This window comes from Eretmochelys imbricata, chromosome 21, assembly GCF_965152235.1.
Source record: "Eretmochelys imbricata isolate rEreImb1 chromosome 21, rEreImb1.hap1, whole genome shotgun sequence".
Lineage (NCBI taxonomy): Eukaryota > Metazoa > Chordata > Testudines > Cheloniidae > Eretmochelys > Eretmochelys imbricata.
In genome coordinates this window covers 3,185,088-3,206,214 of record NC_135592.1, presented here as the reverse complement: position 1 = coordinate 3,206,214, position 21,127 = coordinate 3,185,088, and the positions used below count along the sequence as shown (strand labels likewise).

Below are 21,127 nucleotides of genomic sequence, written 5' to 3'. Positions count from 1 at the left end.
AACCTAGGAAATGCATTTGTGGTGTTTCATGCAAAAAATGCCATCGCTTAGCTTGCTCCTTAAAGGGAACAGTGTATGACAACCCTTATGTGGATGCACAGGGCTAGCACGTGTGCAAGGAGCTTTGTTCCGCCCCTCCTTGCAAGACTCCTCTGATACCAGACACACTTACACTCCCTGTACTCAGGGAAGCATTAGAATTGTTACCTGGCTGCATCCCTCAGTGGGCAAGGCCTATGCCCCACCCTTCCTTCCTTGCACTAGCTCATGTTCCAGAGAGGTCTCGCCAGGGACTATGGGGATCTAGTATGCATGCCCTGAAGGATGATGCAGACTAGACACCTTGAGGAGGAACTGTTCTATTTCGTCTTATTACTCCTCTGAGCCTGCAGGGTGCAGTACAGCTCTGCAGCCCCCCGCACTCCACTCAGTGGCTTAGTTGTTCCTAAAGTGATAGTCACGTGCCTGGGGAGGGAGAGGTTCATTATTGTGTTAAATATTCTGTTATCTTACCCAGAAAATAGATTCGCTCAACTCATTTTTTTATAGCAAGCCAGATTTCCGCCCTGGGCTTCTGTCCCTATTTTACACTCAGACGAAGTGGGGGCGGGAGAAGTGGGGCTGAATCTTCCATCTGTACAGCCCAGAGAGAGGAATCCTCCATCTACTATCTCCAGATCTTTCTGCTCGTGCTCAGAGTTCAGCCCCAAACCGTAGCTAGGAACCATATTGCCACACCTTGGGATCCCATGGTGTATCTCCGGCAGTCTGTCTTCAGGACACGTCACCCTGCTCCCAGGGTTCTTATTCTCTTTGCTGCCAAGCCGTCTCAATCTCAGTCTCTCTTCTGCTGCATGCCTGCTGCCTCTTGACTTCACAGCTCAACCCTGCTCCCTCCCCCAGAGGTGTTTGCTAAGACATGTATTTCCAGTGCCACACGCTCTGTCTCTCCCCCATCAGGTCATCCCGCAATACGCACCAACTACAGTAAAGTGACAAGCTTGGTATGTGATCCAGGTGGCAGGGATTTAGGAGACCTGTGCCCTATTCCTGGCTCTGTCAGTGGCCTGCTGGGTGACCTTGGACAAGTCACTTCACCTCTCTGTGCTTCTGCTTTCCTGTCCGTAAAATGGGGGTAATACGGTTTATCTCCTTCATAAAGTCCTTTGAGATCTACAGATAAAAAGAGCTATTACTATTATTAGGTGGAAAATTTAACCATTACTTATATTTGTCCTACTCCAGAAGATGGAAATCAAACCTCCGGGGGATGGTGCTGGAATCCACATGATGTTTATAGTAGCTTCTAAACTCCCATAGACAAATCCCCAGTGAGACTATCATTAGTTCATTGCTGTGTGTGTTTCTTTCTCTTTAGTATTCCTACAGTAATCAGCATGTGAGGATTACTCATGCTTCTGACTTGAGAAAACTTTACAAATCCAGCAATTTATGCAATGCCAAGGGGAATTAGAAATTCAAATCTAGGAAAAAAATTATACGCCGTGTGTGTCAATACAGCAACCCTGATAAGAGCAGCAATCAATCATGTGAGCATGAAGGTTAGCAGCATATATCCTCCTTACAAAACAGATCAACAGCCAACAAAAAAAGGGAGAAAAATGAATCCATGCAAAAATCTTCAATATGAATACTGACTGCATGGAGATGATACCATAGCAATGTGGGAGGATAGGCTTGTGGTTATGGGATGGACCTAGAACCCAGGAGATCTGTATTCAATTCTTGGTTCTGCTATAGGTGTCTTGTGTGACCATGGATGAGTCATCTGTTTAAATAGTAAGTTCTTTAGTGTAGTAACTGTCTCTCACTAAATGTACATAATGGGGCCCCAGTCTCAGTTAGGGCCTGTTGTGTTAGTTTCAGTAAAATAAGTGAGCTCAGAGAGGTTGCCATAATAACAGAATATTGTGCAGTATTTGTCCAAAACAACATTTACAAAGGCATATTTCTCTTTACAATTTTTTTTAATCACAAATGATATTGTAAATGAAGGCAATGGGAGGATGTTTTCTTTTTTAAATTAGAAATTTGAATCTGTTATAGATGTTGCTATTTAGTGATGAATGGATTGTGTTTTTAGTTGCTTAAAAGGTATTTGAGTGACCTGTAAATTCACAGTTCTCGGAAATTAATTGTTAATTGGACATGGTTTGGTTGTTCTTTATGTTGTCATTCCGAGGTCTGAAATAGAAGTCTCTACACGCAGGTGGGATGGATTGTGGATCTGTCCTCCAGGGAACCATAGTTAAATTTTCCATTAGCACGTAGCATTGGGGCTGCATGATATTCAGTTATAATGCTTGTAATATGGTCCTGTTCATTACCTGTTGAAATGCATTCTTCGGACTTGGGATTCTGATGGAGCGTGCTATTTGGGATGCAATTGTTCAGTGAAGGGGATTTTGTGTTGAATTTTAAAAGAGGATTTTACTGCTGGAGAAAGCTGGAGGATTGACAGCGCTAGAGACTGAAACCCTATCAGCACAGAACAGATGCAACACCAGAGGCAGTTTTGCAAGCTCACGATACCACACTTTGCTTGTAAGAAAAGGTGGACAGTGAGTGAGTCCTGAGACAGTCTGGCCAGCTGGAACTCTGGGAGATCTTAGAGACGGGAGCTTTCCATCCATGACTCCACAATATGCTTCAACGCTCATCCAGAGTAGAGGATAGGAATTGAGACTGTGATTTTCAAAAGGCACCTAATTACCTAATCCCATGGGAGCTGGGCAACCAAATCCCTTAGGAGGCTTTGAAAAGTCCAGATTTAGCCTCATATTCCATCCTTACCAGTATCAGTGCTTTCTAAATTGCTTTGGGATTCCTTGTCTATCGCAAACTCTATTCAGAATCAAATTATTTTCTACAGTCATTTCTGATTGCGAGTGAGATGCTGGAGCATATGCATGTTTTATTTATTTCTCCTACAGCTCAGTCTTGATTTTATTCATTTCCATGTGTGTTTATAAAACTTGTATTTAATAATATATTGCTCTTTGTTCATTATTGAAGGAGAAATTCAACTCATTACAGCTCTTGTTGCAATGGCTGTCACTTGGACTTATCAACAGACACTTTAGTACTTAATAGCTTTGCTTCAGTCTCTTCTGTAAAAGACAAGGCGGTGCCTAGGTGCTATTTAAGCTAGTTAGAAGAAAGTCAATTACTGGATATTTGTCTCTAGAGTATAAAAAAGACCAGTCATCCCCATCACCAGTTTTTTATTTTATTTTCAGATTTGCTGCAGGGAACATTATTTAACATTCCTACTCGGCAACAAGATTCAGCTGGACCTTTGCAGTGTCAGATACTTGAGGTTGACCTAACCCCACTGTAAACACAACTACATCAACAAAAGAATTCTTCCATCAACCCAGCTTCCGCCTCTTGGAAAGGTGGGTTTACTACAGCAATGGAAAAACCTCTGCCATCACTCTGGTAAGTGTTGACACGACAATGCTACCGCAGTGGAACCTGTAGTGTAGACATACACTGAATGTAAATACTCTGTCTTGGTTACTATATTCTTACAACCTACCAGGCATAGGTCTCCCCTGCCTGGCTCTGAGTTTAATCATTTACTCCTGTGTAAAGTAGATGGAAAGGTGAGGTGTAAAACACCTCTGCTCAGAATGGTAGTGCTTCACACTCACTGGGAAGAGTAATGGTAAGCAATTGTGAATGGGTGGAGAGGTGCCCAGGAGACAAAGGGTGTGATTCTTCACTCACTCCTGCTAGTTTTACACCAGCATTACTCCATGGACTTTCAGTAGATACACTCCTGATCTACACCAGTGGAAGCACGTGAAGATCCAGGCTCAATTCTATGGTAAATGTGGTCCACACACTGAAAGGCTTTGAGAACCCATGCCCTAAACATTATGCCTGCTGGAATAGACTGTGCATCAGTGAGATAGATGTCATTGGCTCTTCTCTCCTCTTGGTTGTGTTGTTTTCTGAGCTGTTCCTGTGATGCTCTGCTCCAGAACAGAGACATGACTGCATCTCCCCTGCTATATTACAGACCCATCTGGTTACTGTACAGCAATCTCTGGGGTTTGAAGCTACCCTGTGGTGTCTCTTTGTTTTTGGTGTCTTTTGATCTCCTTTGAAAATTCTTGCACTCTTCCTGGTTTGATAGTAAAATTATTCCACTGTTAAATATAAACTTGTGTGAGGATGGTTCTGTATCCATAAGAACATTCATTCGCTGCAAGGGGCACATGCGCTCTGCTACCTACAGCACTCAGGTCTTTTTCACTGGTACTAGGCAGGTGAGCAGCTTGATTTTACATGTGATTAAATGTCACAAAGATTTAACAGGGGGGCTATAAGGAAGCAGCACTGGAACAGTGCAGTGATCTCAGCCTTCACAGATAACAATGATGAAATCCACTTTCAGATTAATGGCCTCATTCCTCTCTAAGGACCTCCTATGAATATCAAGATTGGAACATAGTCTAACTTAATTGATTGACAAGCTGCAGGTAGATGGGTGAGGAGTTCATGAACAGGCAGATGCTCGCTTCTCCAGATGGTAACTGGAGTATATGCAGAAGGCAGTTCAGGCTCTGTCTACACTATGCACCTTTTAGTGACACAGCTGTGCGCTACAGCCTTGCCACTATAAGGCGCGAAGTGTAGCTGCTTCCAGCCACAAGCAGCAGTGGCAGCTTTGTCGTCAGGAGAGCTCTCCTGCTGACAAAGCGCTGTTCACACCAGCGCTTTTCGTCAGCAAAACTTTTGTCGTTCGAGGGTGTGTGTGTTTTTCTCACACCCCTGAACAACAAAAGTTCTGCGGACGAAGTTCCAGTGACGACAAAGCCTTAGAGTGGTGTGGTAGTTGAGAATTTATGCAGCCTTATGCATACCTTGCTTGCTTCAACCCTTCCTATAATAAATACAATACATCGCAATTTAGAAGATGAACCAGCAGAGGCTAGACTTTTGCTGTCTTGAAATATAACCTCGTGTCCAACCAGGTGGCTGTACTGGAATTCTGGATAGGTCGATTTCCAGTCTGTAGATACTTGATTTTCTATCTTCCAGGTTGCACCACAACATAAAGCCAAGAAGCCAAAGCTCAGTATGCCGAGAGGCTTCTCAAGCCTGGGCCTGATACTATTTTCTCTAATCAAAATCCACACAGAAACAGATTCTCAGCTGGTGTGCACTGATGGAGTGACTGGAGCTACGCTGCTTTACACCAGCCGAGAATCTGTACACTGATTTCAGCGATGTCAGATCAGAGCCTATGTCACCAAATGGAGGAGCGGGATATACATAAATACTCACCAAACTGCTATACACTAACGCTTTTCTAATCTAATCTACCGGTTCATGCATTTGTGGTATTTATATGGCAGGACTGTAGTACAGCTATACAAAGACAAGGTAGGGGAGGTAATATCTTTTATTGGGCCAACTTCTGTTGGTGAAAGAGATGAGCTTTCGAGCTTACCCAGAGCTGTTCTTCAGATCTATGTAAGCTCGAAAGCTTGTCTCTTTCACCAACAGAAGTTGGCCCAATAAAAGGTATCATCTAACTCACCTCGTCTCTCTAATATTCTGGGACCAGCACAGCTACAACACTGGAAACGTATAGAAATACAGTGAGGCTCTGCTGTATAAGCTACTAAGCATTAAAATTTAAACCCAAAGGGATCTACTTCTGTGAGCCCTATGCCCACATGCAGTCCCACTGAAGTCAGATCACATTGCAAGACTGGGTCCTACGTGAATTACTAGAGACTCATACCAGCCACATGATGGCTAATGCCATGTGAAACAACTGTGTGGATGGCACTTTTTACCAAATGGGCAGGTGTGTGTGTGTGTATTTATATATATTTCATATTTATATTATGTTTTTCATCTAAATTACATTGTGTTACACTCTACATTTCAAATAACTGGTAAAATGGAGAATTTTTGTAAAATTTTAAAGGATATATATACACTGTCAAATCCATTTTGAATGTAGATGCAACACTCAGAGCTAATATATGGCAGATGCATTTCATTTCTGCATGGCAGCTGTCCATTTGTTGCTATCCTATAGGTCCAGAATGCCAACATTTGTAAATTTTCCGGTCCCATCTCTGCCCCCTGAGATGCAAGATGGAGACACACCCTAGATACCTGCCTGGGGCAGAAAAAACACATCTTTCTTCTACTACCTTCCATCAAGTCCCCTAAGCACTGGATTCTTGGCAGACAACATTGCACAGAAGATAAGAAATATTTAGGCTAGATCTACACTACAAATGCTACAGTGCCGCAACTGCACAGCTGTAGTGTAGACACTTACTACAGTGTTGGAAAGGGTTTTCCATTGCTGTAGGTAAGCCATCCCCTTGAGAGGCAGTAGCAAGGTTGACAGAAGAATTCCTCCATCCACCTAACAGAGTCTAAAGTGGGACTTAAGTTGGGTTAACCACATCTCTCAGGTGTGAATTTTTCACACCCCTGAGCGACATAGCTCGGTTGACCTAAATTTTAGGTGTATACTGGGCCTTAGTCTCTAGGAGCTATAAGAATCTGATTCTGCAATCCTGGCTCTCGTATAAGTTGGCAGGTCCAAAATGAAGAATGCAATACATGTGTTATATTTTTGCACTGAATGTATTAGTATATCACTAGTAAACCCCAGAAATTCCCAGGAGCTGGTGGTTATGGTCAGCATTTAATTATGTATTACATGCAGTAGCTTTTTATTTATTTTTTTATTTTTTTAAAAAAGCTCGGACATGATAAGACTACAAAGGGACCGCACTGCCAAAAGGGTGAATAACTCCTGATAAAGATAAAAAATAAGGATGTACGTTTTTTATCACAGTGGAACCAGGCTGGTGTGTAATAAAGGGCAGCAATGGAAACCCCACTGCTTCATACATTTAAAACAAGATTAGATGAAAATATATTGTAGTGAACTAGATTGTGTGGGTATAGATGTGGGCAGATGAGTGTGTTTATGTAGGTGTGAGTAAATGCACATGTGCGTAGATGTAGGTAAGGTGTGTGGGTGTACCACTGCCCTTACTAGATACAAACAGAAGTGGCAGTTGTGTCTCACATGACTTATGCACAATGATTTTGAGATTTGCCATTAGCTCAAGTGTAGCAAGTTGGGCTTTTGGAGCAGAAGGCTATGAATTCTATCCCTGCTTTTCCCATAAAGTTCCCAATGGCCATGCTGTGTGACACAGGGACAACAGTTAAATACCAACGTGACCATGTTCGTTACAATATCATAACGAACAATCCTTCCCCTGTGGGGGAATGGTCTAGGTGACCTAGCCCTGTGATTTGTGTATATCTTTTATTCTTCCCTTAATGATAGCAACTCCCATCATGATAAAATGCTCATGTTGCGTCTGTGTGGCTTGTGATACTACCAGTAAAGCAGCGTCACCGTTAATGCGGTGTGACTGTAAACTCTGCAGTCTGGCAGTGGAAGGTGCTGTCTGGGATAAATGGGACTTACCTTTTGTGCTCTTCGCTTGTCAGCTCTCTGATTCTGATGATAAATTCGGCTGAAATTGGAAACAATAACTGGGACAGGCAGAGCAATGACCAGCACTCCGCTCAGCGAGCAAATGGAGCCAAATATCTTTCCAGCAATCGTCTTGGGCACCATGTCACCATAACTAAAGGGAAACAAAGACAAAAAGAGGGCCCGCTGCTTTAGACAAAGCCAGCCATGCCAAGAGTCTGTGTAATTTCAGTGAGCATGCAGATAAACTGAAAGGTCAAGCTGGACAGTAAAGTCTAATAGCCAACAATAGTGCATTGGTGCATTTCATCCCAAACAATCCTAATACTACCTCCATGGCAAAAGTATCGTTGGATTCAAAGAGAGTGTCCTGATAATAGCCAAAGTCAGGCCTTGAACAGGAGCCTTACCAAAAACTTAGAACAGCCTTCTCTTGGTCCCCAGTGAATATATAGTCAGAAACTGTAACTGGAATTTTCAAAAGGACTGGTTCATTTTAGGTCCACAACTAAAGAGAGTGGCAATCTCATGTCATGGTATCTGCATAAGATGATCACTACAGAGATCAGGAAGGCGTTTCCTCACAATGTGCAGTATTATGCTATTGGCTAGCTGCATTATGGTTTGGATTTCGCTATTCATATGTTTGTCTGAAGTACAGGTGTTGGCCAGGGCTGAAGGCAGGATGTTGGCCAGGATGGACCAGTGATCTGAATCTGTGTAGCAAATCACATGTAATGGAGGGATCTGATTTACCACCTCTTTTACACTGGTGTCATGCTACTGATGTCTGTGGAGTTACGCCTGATTTACCCCACGGTAGGTCAGAAGAGAATTAGGCCCTTTGGCTCCAATAAATGTCAGAAAAGCTATGATTTAGAGCTCTGCAAAATGACTGAAACCCAAAGCCAGGTCTGCTGCTGGGCTTATCTTACAAACTCAAAACTGAGTTTGTGTTCATTGAAGGATTCACTTAGGATTAATAAGGAAAACTTAGGTTGATTTATATATTTACATAAAATCCCAATGGACACTTCTGGTTTCACATATATTCCGAAATTTTTGATTTATTTAAACCCCAAACTCAATGAGAAATTCAGGCATGTGAACCCAACTGGAGAATGGAAAATATTGAAACAAATCTCAGAAAACTCCAACCTACGTTCTGTACAACTCTCTCTTCATTAACAATTTTATTTTGCATTTGGAATAATGCTGGTATAAGCAGAGATAAAAGAATCCCCTTAATTTTTATACCAATTGAAAATCATGTTGATTTAACTTCTTTAGATTTCACACGACAAAAACTACCGCAGAGTAAAGTGCTACTTTACTACTGGTTTGTGTTTTTATTTTGCATATTGCAAAAGCTTTCTGCTGTATTTGATACCTAAACCCAGCACTATCTTTCTGTGGAGAAACCCTCAATGCTTTGACTTGTGGTTACTCACTATTGCAATAAGAAGCAGCATGGCTGTTATTCCTTAAGGGAACAAACTCCTGTAACTGCTCTGGACTCCGACAGGTGATTGGCTGCTCTAGATCACTGACTGCCATATTATAGTGAAGGCAAAGCACTGTAGCGAAGGTAATTGGGATTCTGAATTTACGGTTTAGTCTGACACAATCCCCATATTGCATCACAAATGGTTGGACCCTTTCATTCCAGCTGACTGCTCCATCACTCATGATTCCTCCATATCACAGCACAGCTTATCAGAATTTGGAATTCTAATGGCGTGCCAGCTACTGGCAATGCTTCAGCAACCGCCCTGCTCTCAACAGATGCAGAGGTGACCGTGGCCGGAGAAGGGTGTTAATGATCACTTGCCTCCAGAAGTGATTTCAGTGCTCTCTTCTGCAAATGACTGTCAGACAAGTCAAACTCACACCCGGAGAAATGAATTACAGTGTCTTCAGAGCAGCCAGTAAAGATTGCATTGTAGTTAGCACCCAGGTGATGTAATAGGAACATGATTAAGTCAGTTATCAACTGAACTTATTGGCATATATGAGTTGCCTTGTTAAAGCATTCATTGTGTATGTTACCATCAGAGCAAATACAAATGGCTATAAGCTGGAGGAAGGAAAAACAAAAACAAACAGTAGAGCAGACATTATTAAGGCACTCAGGCATTACTGTAACTTGTTTAAATGTGTATTGCAAATGAGAACCCAGGTTACAAACCTTTTGGGCACAAGAAGTGGAATTTTCAAAAGCTCCTATGAGACTTAGGAGCACAGCTCCATTGGGACAAGGTGGAAAGGCTCTGCCTGTGTTCAGCATGTAAAGGATTCCCTGGCTCCCTGCCTAATTCTTGGCTCATCTAGGGCGGGGCTGTGATCGGAAGGGGGAAATGTAGAAAAGGGGGCCAGGAGAAGGGTGTGTTCCATCTCTGCTCTGCTTACTGAAAACTGGAAAGAAAGGTCTCTGGCTGCTGTGACCTGGTGTTTTGAGTCACGTTGCTCATGTTTTGGATCTTTTTGTTTTAATGCCGTGAACCCTGAGGACAGGGGCTCAAACTGACTTATGGGCTTTACCTTTTTACCATTTGCTGGCTGGCAAATCTGCCTGCCTGCTTCCACCATCCATGAGCTTTGATGGGTAAAGCTTCCTATGCAGAGCAGAGCCATAAGCAGAAATTCTATCTGGTGGGACATTCCAATATTTGAACATATTTTTCCTCCTGAACTGGGATGGAAAGCTGAAATTATTGACATTTTTTGCAGAATGAAAAGGTCCCAAAAATGTTGATTTGGAAATGTTGGAATGTTTTGTTTTCAGCATCCCAAACTGAAATGTGTGTGATGGACAATTCCCAAGCTGCTCCGCTTCTATAACTTCGGAATGCACTAAGGGAGTGGTCAGTTCTGATGGCTCCTCCTGACTGGCTAAGATTTGCATGCATCCTGTTGTGACACCCCTACCCCCATTCCCTAGACCACTTGTTTGTCCCTACGACTTTGTCCGTCTTGTCATTTAGAGTATAACCTCACTGGGACAGGGACTGTCATTTCCTGCATGTCTGTACAGTACGTAGCACATTGGGGCCCTGGTAGGTTGGCCTTTGGTTGCTACTGCAATGTAAATGACAATGAGAAGTGTGTGTACTGTGAGATGTAGTGTGAGACAGTTGCTAACAAAGGTGTATCGAAATTTGGACACTAGGAGGCAATCTCTTAAAAAAAATGCACACACACACAAAAAAAGGGGTGGTGGTGAGAAAACCTGGATTTGTGCTGGAAATGGCCCACCTTGATTATCATACACATTGTAAAGAGAGTGGTCACTTTGGATGGGCTATTACCAGCAGGAGAGTGAGTTTGTGTGTGTGTGGGGGCGGGGGGCGGAGGGTGAGAAAACCTGGATTTGTGCTGGAAATGGCCCAACTTGATTATCATACACATTGTAAGGAGAGTGATCACTTTAGATAAGCTATTACCAGCAGGAGAGTGGGGTGGGAGGAGGTATTGTTTCATGGTCTCTGTGTATATAATGTCTTCTGCAGTTTCCACAGGATGCATCCGATGAAGTGAGCTGTAGCTCACGAAAGCTTATGCTCAAATAAATTGGTTAGTCTCTAAGGTGCCACAAGTACTCCTTTTCTTTTTAGTCATGATACAAGCTTGGATTAGCATCTTCCTTCATTGGGGAAAATAAGCTGTTTGCTGACTGTGGTCACCAGCAGTGGTTTCTTATTAGCATTAGGGTACCATAAAGAGGCCCTGACTGAGATCAGGGCTCCACATGTGGGAAGAGTTGGTTCCTGCCTGAAAGCTCACAATAGAAATTAACAAGACAAGGAGTGGGGGAAAGGGAGGACTGTTTTGCAGATGTGGCACAGAGAGGTGACCTGCCAAGGGTCTGCGGCAGAGCTGGGAACTGAACCCTGCTCTCGTGAGTCCCGACCCAGCACCTTCAGCCCAGGACCATCCTATTCAAATATAATAAACTTGAGCTTTTCCCCACCTGGGGTTACACCCGGAGGGTGGCCATTCACACACTTTACAGCATCACTATCCGCACCCCTGTGCTGATGTATAAGTAGAAAAATACCTGATCAGGCACAGTAACATGACAGAAATTTGGGTTCTCTTATGGGGCCCAACCCTGCAAAGTGCTGAGAGTGCTCCTAGCCCTAAGCCCATCTTGTTGTTTTTAAAACTTGCTCTCCTTTGCCTGCTCTCTTGTGCTTCGCTTATTACATCTCTTCAGGTATTTGCTGGTCCATGCGCCAATCTGGCTGTGGGGTGGGGATTGGGGGGTGTCTCTGTGTGGAATGCGGAGTGCTTGGTGGAACACAGTTGTGATTCCAGTCCATTACACACAGTGTATCCACAATTGTGCTTGAGGGTCCCTTGTGTGCTTTCTTTCCATGCTGAAAGGTGCATAGGCTATTTGGCCCAATATCTGACATAAAAAATCATGACAGGATCTTCTCTGGGCTACTGCATTCCTTTGTCTCCAGCAAAAGGCTCTATTTAAGGCATAAAGGGCCAAGTGACAGCAGCCTTTCACATCTCTGTAGCATTTTCAGTTTTCTGAATTTTCAGTAATTGCCTCGCACGACTGGCTGAAGTTTAATTGAACCATGCAGAGCCCCTTTTCTGGATTCACCTGCAGTCAGTGTGCTAAAGCCCCATGCGGTGCCTCTAATCAATAAATCATTCTTTGTCTGTTAACTTTTTAGACACTGCCTTACACAAAGATAGTTTAAAGGCTCTTGTTAAGCAATAACCTCTTCTGCCTCATTTGATGCTGTCAAGATTCTTTTTTTTTTCCCTTTTCCCCTGCTGCCCCTGGACGCAGTAGAACTGCAAATTAATCATATGCCTCAAACACTACCCTGCTGACCTGCAGCATAGAGACAGCCCTACTGTGCATCTGCAGAAGGTGTAATAACTGTCTGGCACACGCTCCATTTTCATGAATTCGGTTTAGTATGTTCATACAGACCGATTGCGAGCTGCCCTGTTACTCAGGGCTTCAAAGGAAGCGCTATAAAAGGGTCAGACAAGCATAGTGTGTGGAGAGGAAGCTTGCTTAAGATATTCTTACCTTGACTTGGACAAACACTGGGAAATATACTGTAAGGAGCAATTCTGCACTGGCTCGAGTAGGCTGGACTGGAATGAGACTTAATAGGTCTCTCCAATGCTGACGCCTGTGTGCAGCTACACAGCAGAATTATCTGGACACAGAATTTTGTTGGATTCAGCCCTCTGAGTTTGCATGGCACTTTCCATGCAAATATAGAGAAGTTATTGGGATCTGGTTATTGGGATGTGTCTTACAATATAAAGTGATGCTGATAACTGAAAAAGTCCCAGGTAACTCAAGATGTTGCTCTCCTTTTCCCTCTCGATCACCTTTCCTTTCTCTCCCTTCCCATTCCCTTACCTATCTGCTCTTCTAACTTTTTCCCCTGCTCTTCCCTTATTTGGGGGGATTTTATTCAATAAAATATAAGTTTAAAAAACGAAAGAAAGAAAAAGAAAAAGAAAGAAAGAAAGAAAGAGGAGAAGCTGGGATTTTATTTGCTAACTCTGCATTGAACTGAATAAAACCCAACAAAGTAGCAAAAAGAACGTGAACCATTTCTAGGCTGCTCATTGTCAAAGAAAAGTTTATCCATTCGTTAAAAGACCCGGGTATCCACCCAGCTATCCATCCATTTTCATATCAATGGGATGCATAACATGGCCTTTGTGCCCTGCTGGATATATGCTCTGCAGAGTGATTTAATCTAGCAACTACAGGGTAACTTTTCTCTGGGACTAGAACTGCTGGGTTTCTATTGACTACATGTGTCTGAGAACAAAGACAAGGTCATGCATTGTTGCAACAATGTTCAAACCCACACCTACATTTAATTCATTAATTAATTCTGGAGACAGAGCAGTTCTGTGATGCTGAAACAAGGAGCACTTCCTGGAAATGGGTGGAATTGCTGTATGATCTAAATCACTTCTAGGTGAATCTCCCTGTGTTTAGTAAAAGTTTAGCATACATACACAGTATCCAGGTGCGTGATCCATTACACAACATCCTCCCACTGCAACCAAAGGAGAAGTTCTCCTTTTGTGTTGTTTTGTTACTGCTGTGCCAGCCCCTCCAAAGTGAATTTAAGCAGCATCATTTGGAATAAATCAAGCATCTCCGGGCTCACATATGGAGCTGCTGTCAAACATTCCTGGTTGGGGCAGTGATGTAGAGCATATTTTAAAGACAGAGCACTTGTAACTTTTGGAGGCATGACTAAAGCAAGGCAAGACATTGTGCATCTGGTATAATTTCTGCTTCTCTGAGGAAGTGGGAAACGTGCTAAAGAGGCTAAGGAGGACTCAGCGTGCAGCTATGAAATGCTCACCCTGTTCCAGAGGATAACCAGTGGTGAGCCAGTGTGTAGCCATTAGGTTATGCTGCAGCAGGTGCTCTGCATGTCACAAGGTTTCAGAGTGCTGTAAGGAAGTGCGAGCTGCCAGAGCTGATTTTGAATTACAGAGGGAGAGCATAGAACCACCATAGCAACTAAAATTTCTAATAGATGCAACCAAAACATGTGAAGACAATGCAGGGTTAAGAACAATGGCCGAATAGTATTGATGCAATAACATCCTTAAATACTTGCCTATTATTCTTGTTTAAAGCACATCTAGTGTTTGTGAAAGCTGCCAGACTGAGAGCTCTGGAGACTGACTGTGTCGAGCTACTGAACAGTTTCTAAACGGTGTGGGCTGTACCACCATTAAATAAGCATCAGAAACCTTTGAGAGGTAAATAAGGAATCTACTGTTGTTTCATCCATGTGTATACCTCTGGAATGCAGCAGATGTTCCAAACTCCACCGCAGCAGTGTAGGGCAGGAAGAAGAGAGGAATACCATCTCTGAATGAAAGTGGTGGGGAAATTTCAGGAGGTAGAATGTAGTTACTTGAGCTGGAACACAGCCAGACACTCGAGTTAACAGCCTTATCTCTTGTAGAAAAGATCACCATGGGATCTTCAATGACCACAAAAGGCCACAGCCTTGGTTTTATACCCTGTTTGAATTATGGCACCTCCAACTTTGTATGCTGCACTAGGGCTTACTGCTGATTTTGAGTAAAGCTCGTACTGTGGTTTAGTATTGATCAATGGGAAGAGTGATCCTTACTGTATCACAACAGGGCCTACCCATTTTGTAGTAGGGTCCCAGTCTCATCTTACCTAGCTGATAAGGCTTGCCATGGATCTTAGTACAGGATGGTCTGCCTATAAGATATGACATGCAATAATCCTAATAAAAATGACATAGCTTAATAACTTTGCATACTAATTGAGGCACTGTTTCCTATATATAAGCTGAGATAAAAATGATGTGGTTTTGGTACCTGGGTGCTGCCCTTGTCTGCACTAACTCTTCAAAAAACAAGTAACTGTATGAACTTCAGTATGATTTCCCTTTGACTGTGTATGGTGCATTCCGGAATACAGAGAAGAAAACTTGTTTCAGGTTATGCCAGAGACCTGTAAACCTTCATTTCCCAACAGGATTTGCAATACAGATGACCTAATGTTTTTGGGAGCTGGCATCTGTAAAGCAGCTGCAGCTATCAAAAACAAAAAACCCTCACAAAAAAACTCCAAAATCCCTCATATTTTTTCATCTGTCACAGTCAATTTACTATCAACAATGCAGTTGTTTGTTTATTTGGCATTACCAGAGGGCCATAAACATAGCGTTTCAAATGAGGAACACTCGCTGCTGCTCCCTTATTCTTCAGGATAGAGAACAATGAATAAACACTCTTCAGCCCTGCTCTGAATGGCAAAGCCACATGCTTACTTCCAGGCTGCTGGTGACATGGGTTAATTTGTGGGCTATCAAGGGAGCCACAAGAGATATTGCAACATATTGTTGCCTTGTTGCTTCTCGGGAAACGAGGGAAGTGAGGCGGGGTCTCCTGTGATAACTCACAGTATAACTCTGTTTAAATACTGTATGGTCATGACAGTTAAGATGTTGTTCTGTAACTTGAAAAGCAAGCTGGACTTGTCTCTCTTTAAGGAAGCGGTGTAATCTCACTGCACACTAGCCCACCACGGCTGTTTCGGATTTTACCCAGGTCCCTGCAGAGCAGATACTTTGAAAGTCTTGATTTCAGTATCTTTTCTTGCCTGCTAGTCAGTGTGTCAAGAATGCTAACCTGGTGCTGGAGCATTTTTGTATCTGTCTTTCCATGCTTATGCTGCAAAGCTGTGCCTTGAGCTAGAGGTGCAAAATAAAGGGAGAACTGGGGACTATGTTGTGACTTTAGGCGCAGCTCCAAGCATAAACTGCACCACCCGAGGAGCAGACAGGACGGAGATACGACTGGCCACTCAGAAATGACACTCTTCTTCTGTACGGAGAAGACTAGTGAGCTATGTTCAGGAATGGCTTGATGGAAGCCTGAGATGCAACTGGCAAACAACTGCAGCTGACACTTGACAACCTTCACTTGGTGTTCGTGTTGTGTTACTAACACAACCATGTTGGTAGAGGGCTACGGTGTGTCGATCTGTCACTCTCCCAGTATGATTAGCAACGGTACTAGAGTGATGAGCGCAGTATAAGAACCTACAGCAATTAGAACAGAGGCAGCGTGACTCAGAGACACTGCTCTCTATCACAGATCCTCCCCTGCTTCCTCCTTGCTCCAAGGGTCCTAGCATTCATGGACTAGAACATCTGTAAATGACCTTTCTCCCCCTAGTTCTTTCTCTGGCATTGGTTCAGCTACTCTAATGAACGAAGAGTGTGTGTCTATGTGTGTGTGTGTGGGGGGGAAAGCGGTGGAACCAAGGCTCTGCCTATTCCCTGCCCTGCCCACCTATTCCAGGGAGGGATTAATGGCTCGACCCCACTCCCACTGAAGTCCATAGAAAGAATGTCATTGACTTCACTGCAGCTGGATCAGGCGCTAAGCAAATGAGTAGCTCTTCTTACTCCTGTGCTTCTGGACTGCGTATTCCGCCTTGGAGTGTAAGGTAGGGGAGGGGGCAGTTGACTCCCTCCTGCTCTCCTGCACAAGCAAGTAATCTGCATCACAGTCTAGCCCAAAAAGAGCCTGGTTTCAAAGCCTTGTAACTGCTGATAAAGGCAGCTTCATAGCCCAAGGTAGACAGATACAGAAACTTCCTAGTGCATTTGCTTTAACCTTTATGGCCTCTTCTCTCCTTCACCAAGGAGAATTCTGTATTACGTAACGCTTATGCCTCTGCCTGTTCAGTTAAAACTTCGGAAACCAAGACTAAAGGAACACATGCTATATAATTAAAAAGTGTCTAATATTACTGTCGCCTACTCCTACCTTTTGGCATCAGTTTCTGAGCACTCTGTAGGCATGGAACAAGTTGATTCATTCCACTTGACAATGCAGAGCCTTTGCGAGTTCACTTTGGGTAGCTTTAATTTCTAATAAAGAAGACATCAGGCCTTGACGAGCTCTAACCCTAGTCTCAAATGTAGCTGGTCATTAAGAGATTCTTCTGAAGCTATGGATTAAAGATGGTAATACAATAAAATACCTGTCATGGTGTGATCTATCTGAGGGAATTTAAATTGCCAACTTGTTCATATGATTTCCAGAGTTGCTAATTTTCCTGAACAGATACCCCTTCCCCCCCAACACATTATGCTGTAATTGGGTGAGGTCCTTTTCTCTGTGTGCTGCACAATCTTACATGCTAACAAAGAGCATGTAAATAGACACTGATTAGACAGCTTACTGCCACAATGGAGACGCTTGTTGGCAATTGTAGCAGAGAAGCCAAGAACTAAGTGGACTCAAACTGCCCTGCTGCACAGTTCCTGGAAGTAAAGGACATTATGGGCAATCTTGCACGATTGAGTGTGCTGTGTTCCCTGGTTAGAGGCCGCCAGTCTCCAGACCTGTTAACCCCCTTTCGATGAGGTACCAGTGTACCGCAATTTGTACTGTGCTCTGACCCAGAGCCCACTGAAGTTAATGGAACGTCTCCCCTTGACTTCAGTGGGCTCTGGACCAGACCCTTAAGACTATGGTTGTTGCTACTCCTCTGTTGGCATGTGAGTCTACTGCAATATTAATTGCTACAGTGACCACTTGTTTTCTTCCCCGAATAAAAGTGCTAGGTGCTAATGGCCTTGTGGCATATTTATAATAGAGATGCCAAATAATCAAAAGATATTGTTTTTCAATGAGCATTTATGGGACATTTTAAACCCAAACCTTCCTTTTTTTTTTTTTTTTTTCTGACAAGAGTCAAAGAACCTCAGGTTTCAGAGTAACAGCCGTGTTAGTCTGTATTCGCAAAAAGAAAAGGAGGACTTGTGGCACCTTAGAGACTAACCAATTTATTTGAGCATGAGCTTTCGTGAGCTATAGCTCACTTCATCGGATGCATACCGTGGAAACTGCAGCAGACTTTATATATACACAGAGAATATGAAACAATACCTCCTCCCACCCCACTGTCCTGCTGGTAATAGCTTATCTAAAGTGATCAACAGGTTAGGCCATTTCCAGCACAAATCCTGGATTTGTTTTTCCTGTTGATCACTTTAGATAAGCTATTACCAGCAGGACAGTGGGGTGGGAGGAGGTATTGTTTCATATTCTCTGTGTATATATAAAGTCTGCTGCAGTTTCCACGGTATGCATCCGATGAAGTGAGCTATAGCTCACGAAAGCTCATGCTCAAATAAATTGGTTAGTCTCTAAGGTGCCACAAGTACTCCTTTTCTTTTTAAAGAACCTCAGACATCCCCATTAATTGTTTGTAAGAAGGGAAAACATACTTCTGCAGAAAGTACATTTTTGGTAATTTGGCAATAAACTCATTAGGATAGCGAGATGATAAAAGAGCTAGATTATGATTAATACTCAGAGGGCCTTTTAGGAACTTGGAGCATACAGTGCAAGCAACACCAGGCTGTGGATTCAGCTTGGCCATATAGAGCATGACTGTCCCAGAGAGGTAGGACAGCCTTACATTTAAGGCACCGGATTTAAGCTTAGGACACCTCCGTTAAATCCTTGGTTCTGCCACAGACTTCTTTTGTGACCTTGAGTAAATAATGACAGGTTTCAGAGTAACAGCCGTGTTAGTCTGTATTCGCAAAAAGAAAAGGAGTACTTGTGGCACCTTAGAGACTAACCAATTTATTTGAGCATGAGCTTTCGTGAGCTACAGCTCACTTCATCGGATGCATACCGTGGATGCAAAACGTTTTCCACAGTATGCATCCGATGAAGTGAGCTGTAGCTCACGAAAGCTCATGCTCAAATAAATTGATTAGTCTCTAAGGTGCCACAAGTACTCCTTTTCTTTTTGAGTAAATAATGTAATCTCTCTGTGCCTCAGTTCTCCACCTATGAAATGGCAATGAATAACCCCCTCTGTGTCTGCTTGGTCCATTTAGATGATAAGATCTTTAGGGAAGGGAGTGTCTCTTATTATGTATATACACATCACCCAGCACTATGGGGCCTCTAGGTGCTATTGTTAAGCAAATAATAATGACAGTGATCTAGAAGTCTATAGTTAATACAGCCTGGCAAATGGCTCCAGGCATATCCAGAGATATGCGCTGCAAATTGGCTGCATTAGTTGTAAAGCATGTCTAAACACACTTACGGTTTCACTGCTAGCCAGAATTCACGCTGTTCCACTTACTTACTTTATTACATTAGGCACCTCTGATGTAGGCCCAAAAATGGCCTGTATTTGTGTATGCAAGGATATACAACCCTTCCGGATTACTCAGTAGGGTGCAAATGGAGTCTTGCCTTTCTCATAGAAGGGGTCTAAAGAAAATGTTACCGAGGCCTTCCCTATTGTTGCTACAGTGGGTGTTTGGGTTGCTTTTGATGGATTAGTGCTCTGCTGGAGCATCTAGCATGGGCATAAGTCACTGAAAATTGATTCCACAGTAAATCAGCTAAGGTTAAAAATATGAAATCTTTTTTTTTTGGGGGGGGGGGGGAAGGGGCGGTTAATTGACGGGTATAGGAAGCTGCTCTGTACTTCAGAGTTCTTTACTCTGTGATATTGCTCAGTTTAGTTCTAGGTGTTGTACTGCTCCCCATCTCCATAGTATCGGGGCGCATTCCATGTAAAATCAATAGTAATAGCGAAGTCCCTAATGGGTTTCATGGAGTCTCTGGTACTTCTCCCTTTTGGGGATATTATCTCTGTTTGGGGATAGGTGGGTTTTTTAGATTTTAGTAATTTCCTCTGTTTTGTTTGCTTGGGTGATAGGTGTTTATTGGGTAAAAGGGAGTGTTGTGAGTGATTCTTAGGATGGTAAAGCTCTTCCAAAGATTCCAAAGCAGGAGAGTGAGTCTGTGTGTGTATGGGGGTGGGTTTTTGGAGGGGGGTGAGGGAGTGAGAGAACCTGGATTTGTGCAGGAAATGGCCTAACTTCATTATCATGCACATTGTGTAAAGAGTTGTCACTTTGGATGGGCTATCACCAGCAGGAGAGTGAATTTGTGTGGGGGGGTGGAGGGTGAGAAAACCTGGATTTGTGCTGGAAATGGCCTAACCTGTTGCTCACTTTAGATAAGCTATTACCAGCAGGACAGTGGGGTGGGAGGAGGTATTGTTTCATATTCTCTGTGTATATATAAAGTCTGCTGCAGTTTCCACGGTATGCATCTGATGAAGTGAGCTGTAGCTCACGAAAGCTCATGCTCAAATAAATTGGTTAGTCTCTAAGGTGCCACAAGGACTCCTTTCCTCTTCCAAAGAGGAAGGGTTTGCAGTGTTTCCTAAAGATGGTCAGAATCTGGAGTCACCTGGTCTCTGGAAGTTTGTTCCACAGCCAGATCCCTTCAGCAAAGAAAGCTTTGTCTTCAGCTCTCACATGCTTCGCCCTGGGCTTGGAGATCTGCATTGCTCCCAGGAGAGTGCTGCTGTTGTGTTGGGTCACAGACTGAAATCCGATCTTCAGTGTAGCAGGGCTTGATTCATTACTTGCTGTGAAAATCAGGACTAAATCCTTAAACTGATACTGGAAACTGACTGGGACCCAGGAGAAGGGCTTGAGAATGTGTTCGATGTGCTCACAATGGCCGAAACCATGGAGAAGGTGGGCAGCTGTCCTGTAATTTCTGGAGCCTGTGCATCATCTTCACATTCAGCTTCAGACACAGCATAACGCAGTCTGGAGGTGACAGAGGCGGGGTCCCTTTGTCCAGGTCCTCATCCAGGAGGAAGGGATGAAGTTTCCTAGCCAGCTGGAGGCAAAAGGAAGGCAGTTTGGGAGACTGAGGCTACCTGCTCAGCTACGATGAGTGAGGAGCCACATGTGACTCCGAGGTGTCACACCACCACTCTGATGAATAGGGGCTGTGGGCCTTCAAAGGGAGATAGAGACATATCAGCTAGGGCATCAAAGCGTTTCCCCTTTCCGACTAGCATCACTTCTGTCTTGCCTGGGCTCATCTTGAGCCAGTTGTTCTTGTAGATATTCAGACTCTTTAGTAGTGGAAGTGGTTGAATCCTTTGAGAATGAGATATATGGATGTGTGTCATGGTCACACTGGGGGCAGCTGAGTCTATGGCATCTTGTTATCTCTCCCAGTGGTCTCATGTTG

At 43.4% G+C, this 21,127-nt stretch overlaps 1 protein-coding gene across 2 annotated transcripts in view; it reads right to left on the bottom strand.

The window, feature by feature from the left end:
• KCND3 (potassium voltage-gated channel subfamily D member 3) overlaps window positions 1-21,127 on the bottom strand; it is a 214,035-nt gene that overhangs the window by 36,902 nt on the left and 156,006 nt on the right. For both annotated transcript variants that reach the window (XM_077839149.1, XM_077839150.1), the window contains exon 2: window positions 7,511-7,673. In XM_077839149.1, the coding sequence (XP_077695275.1) occupies window positions 7,511-7,673 (163 nt within the window). The remainder of the gene's footprint in view (window positions 1-7,510; window positions 7,674-21,127) is intronic.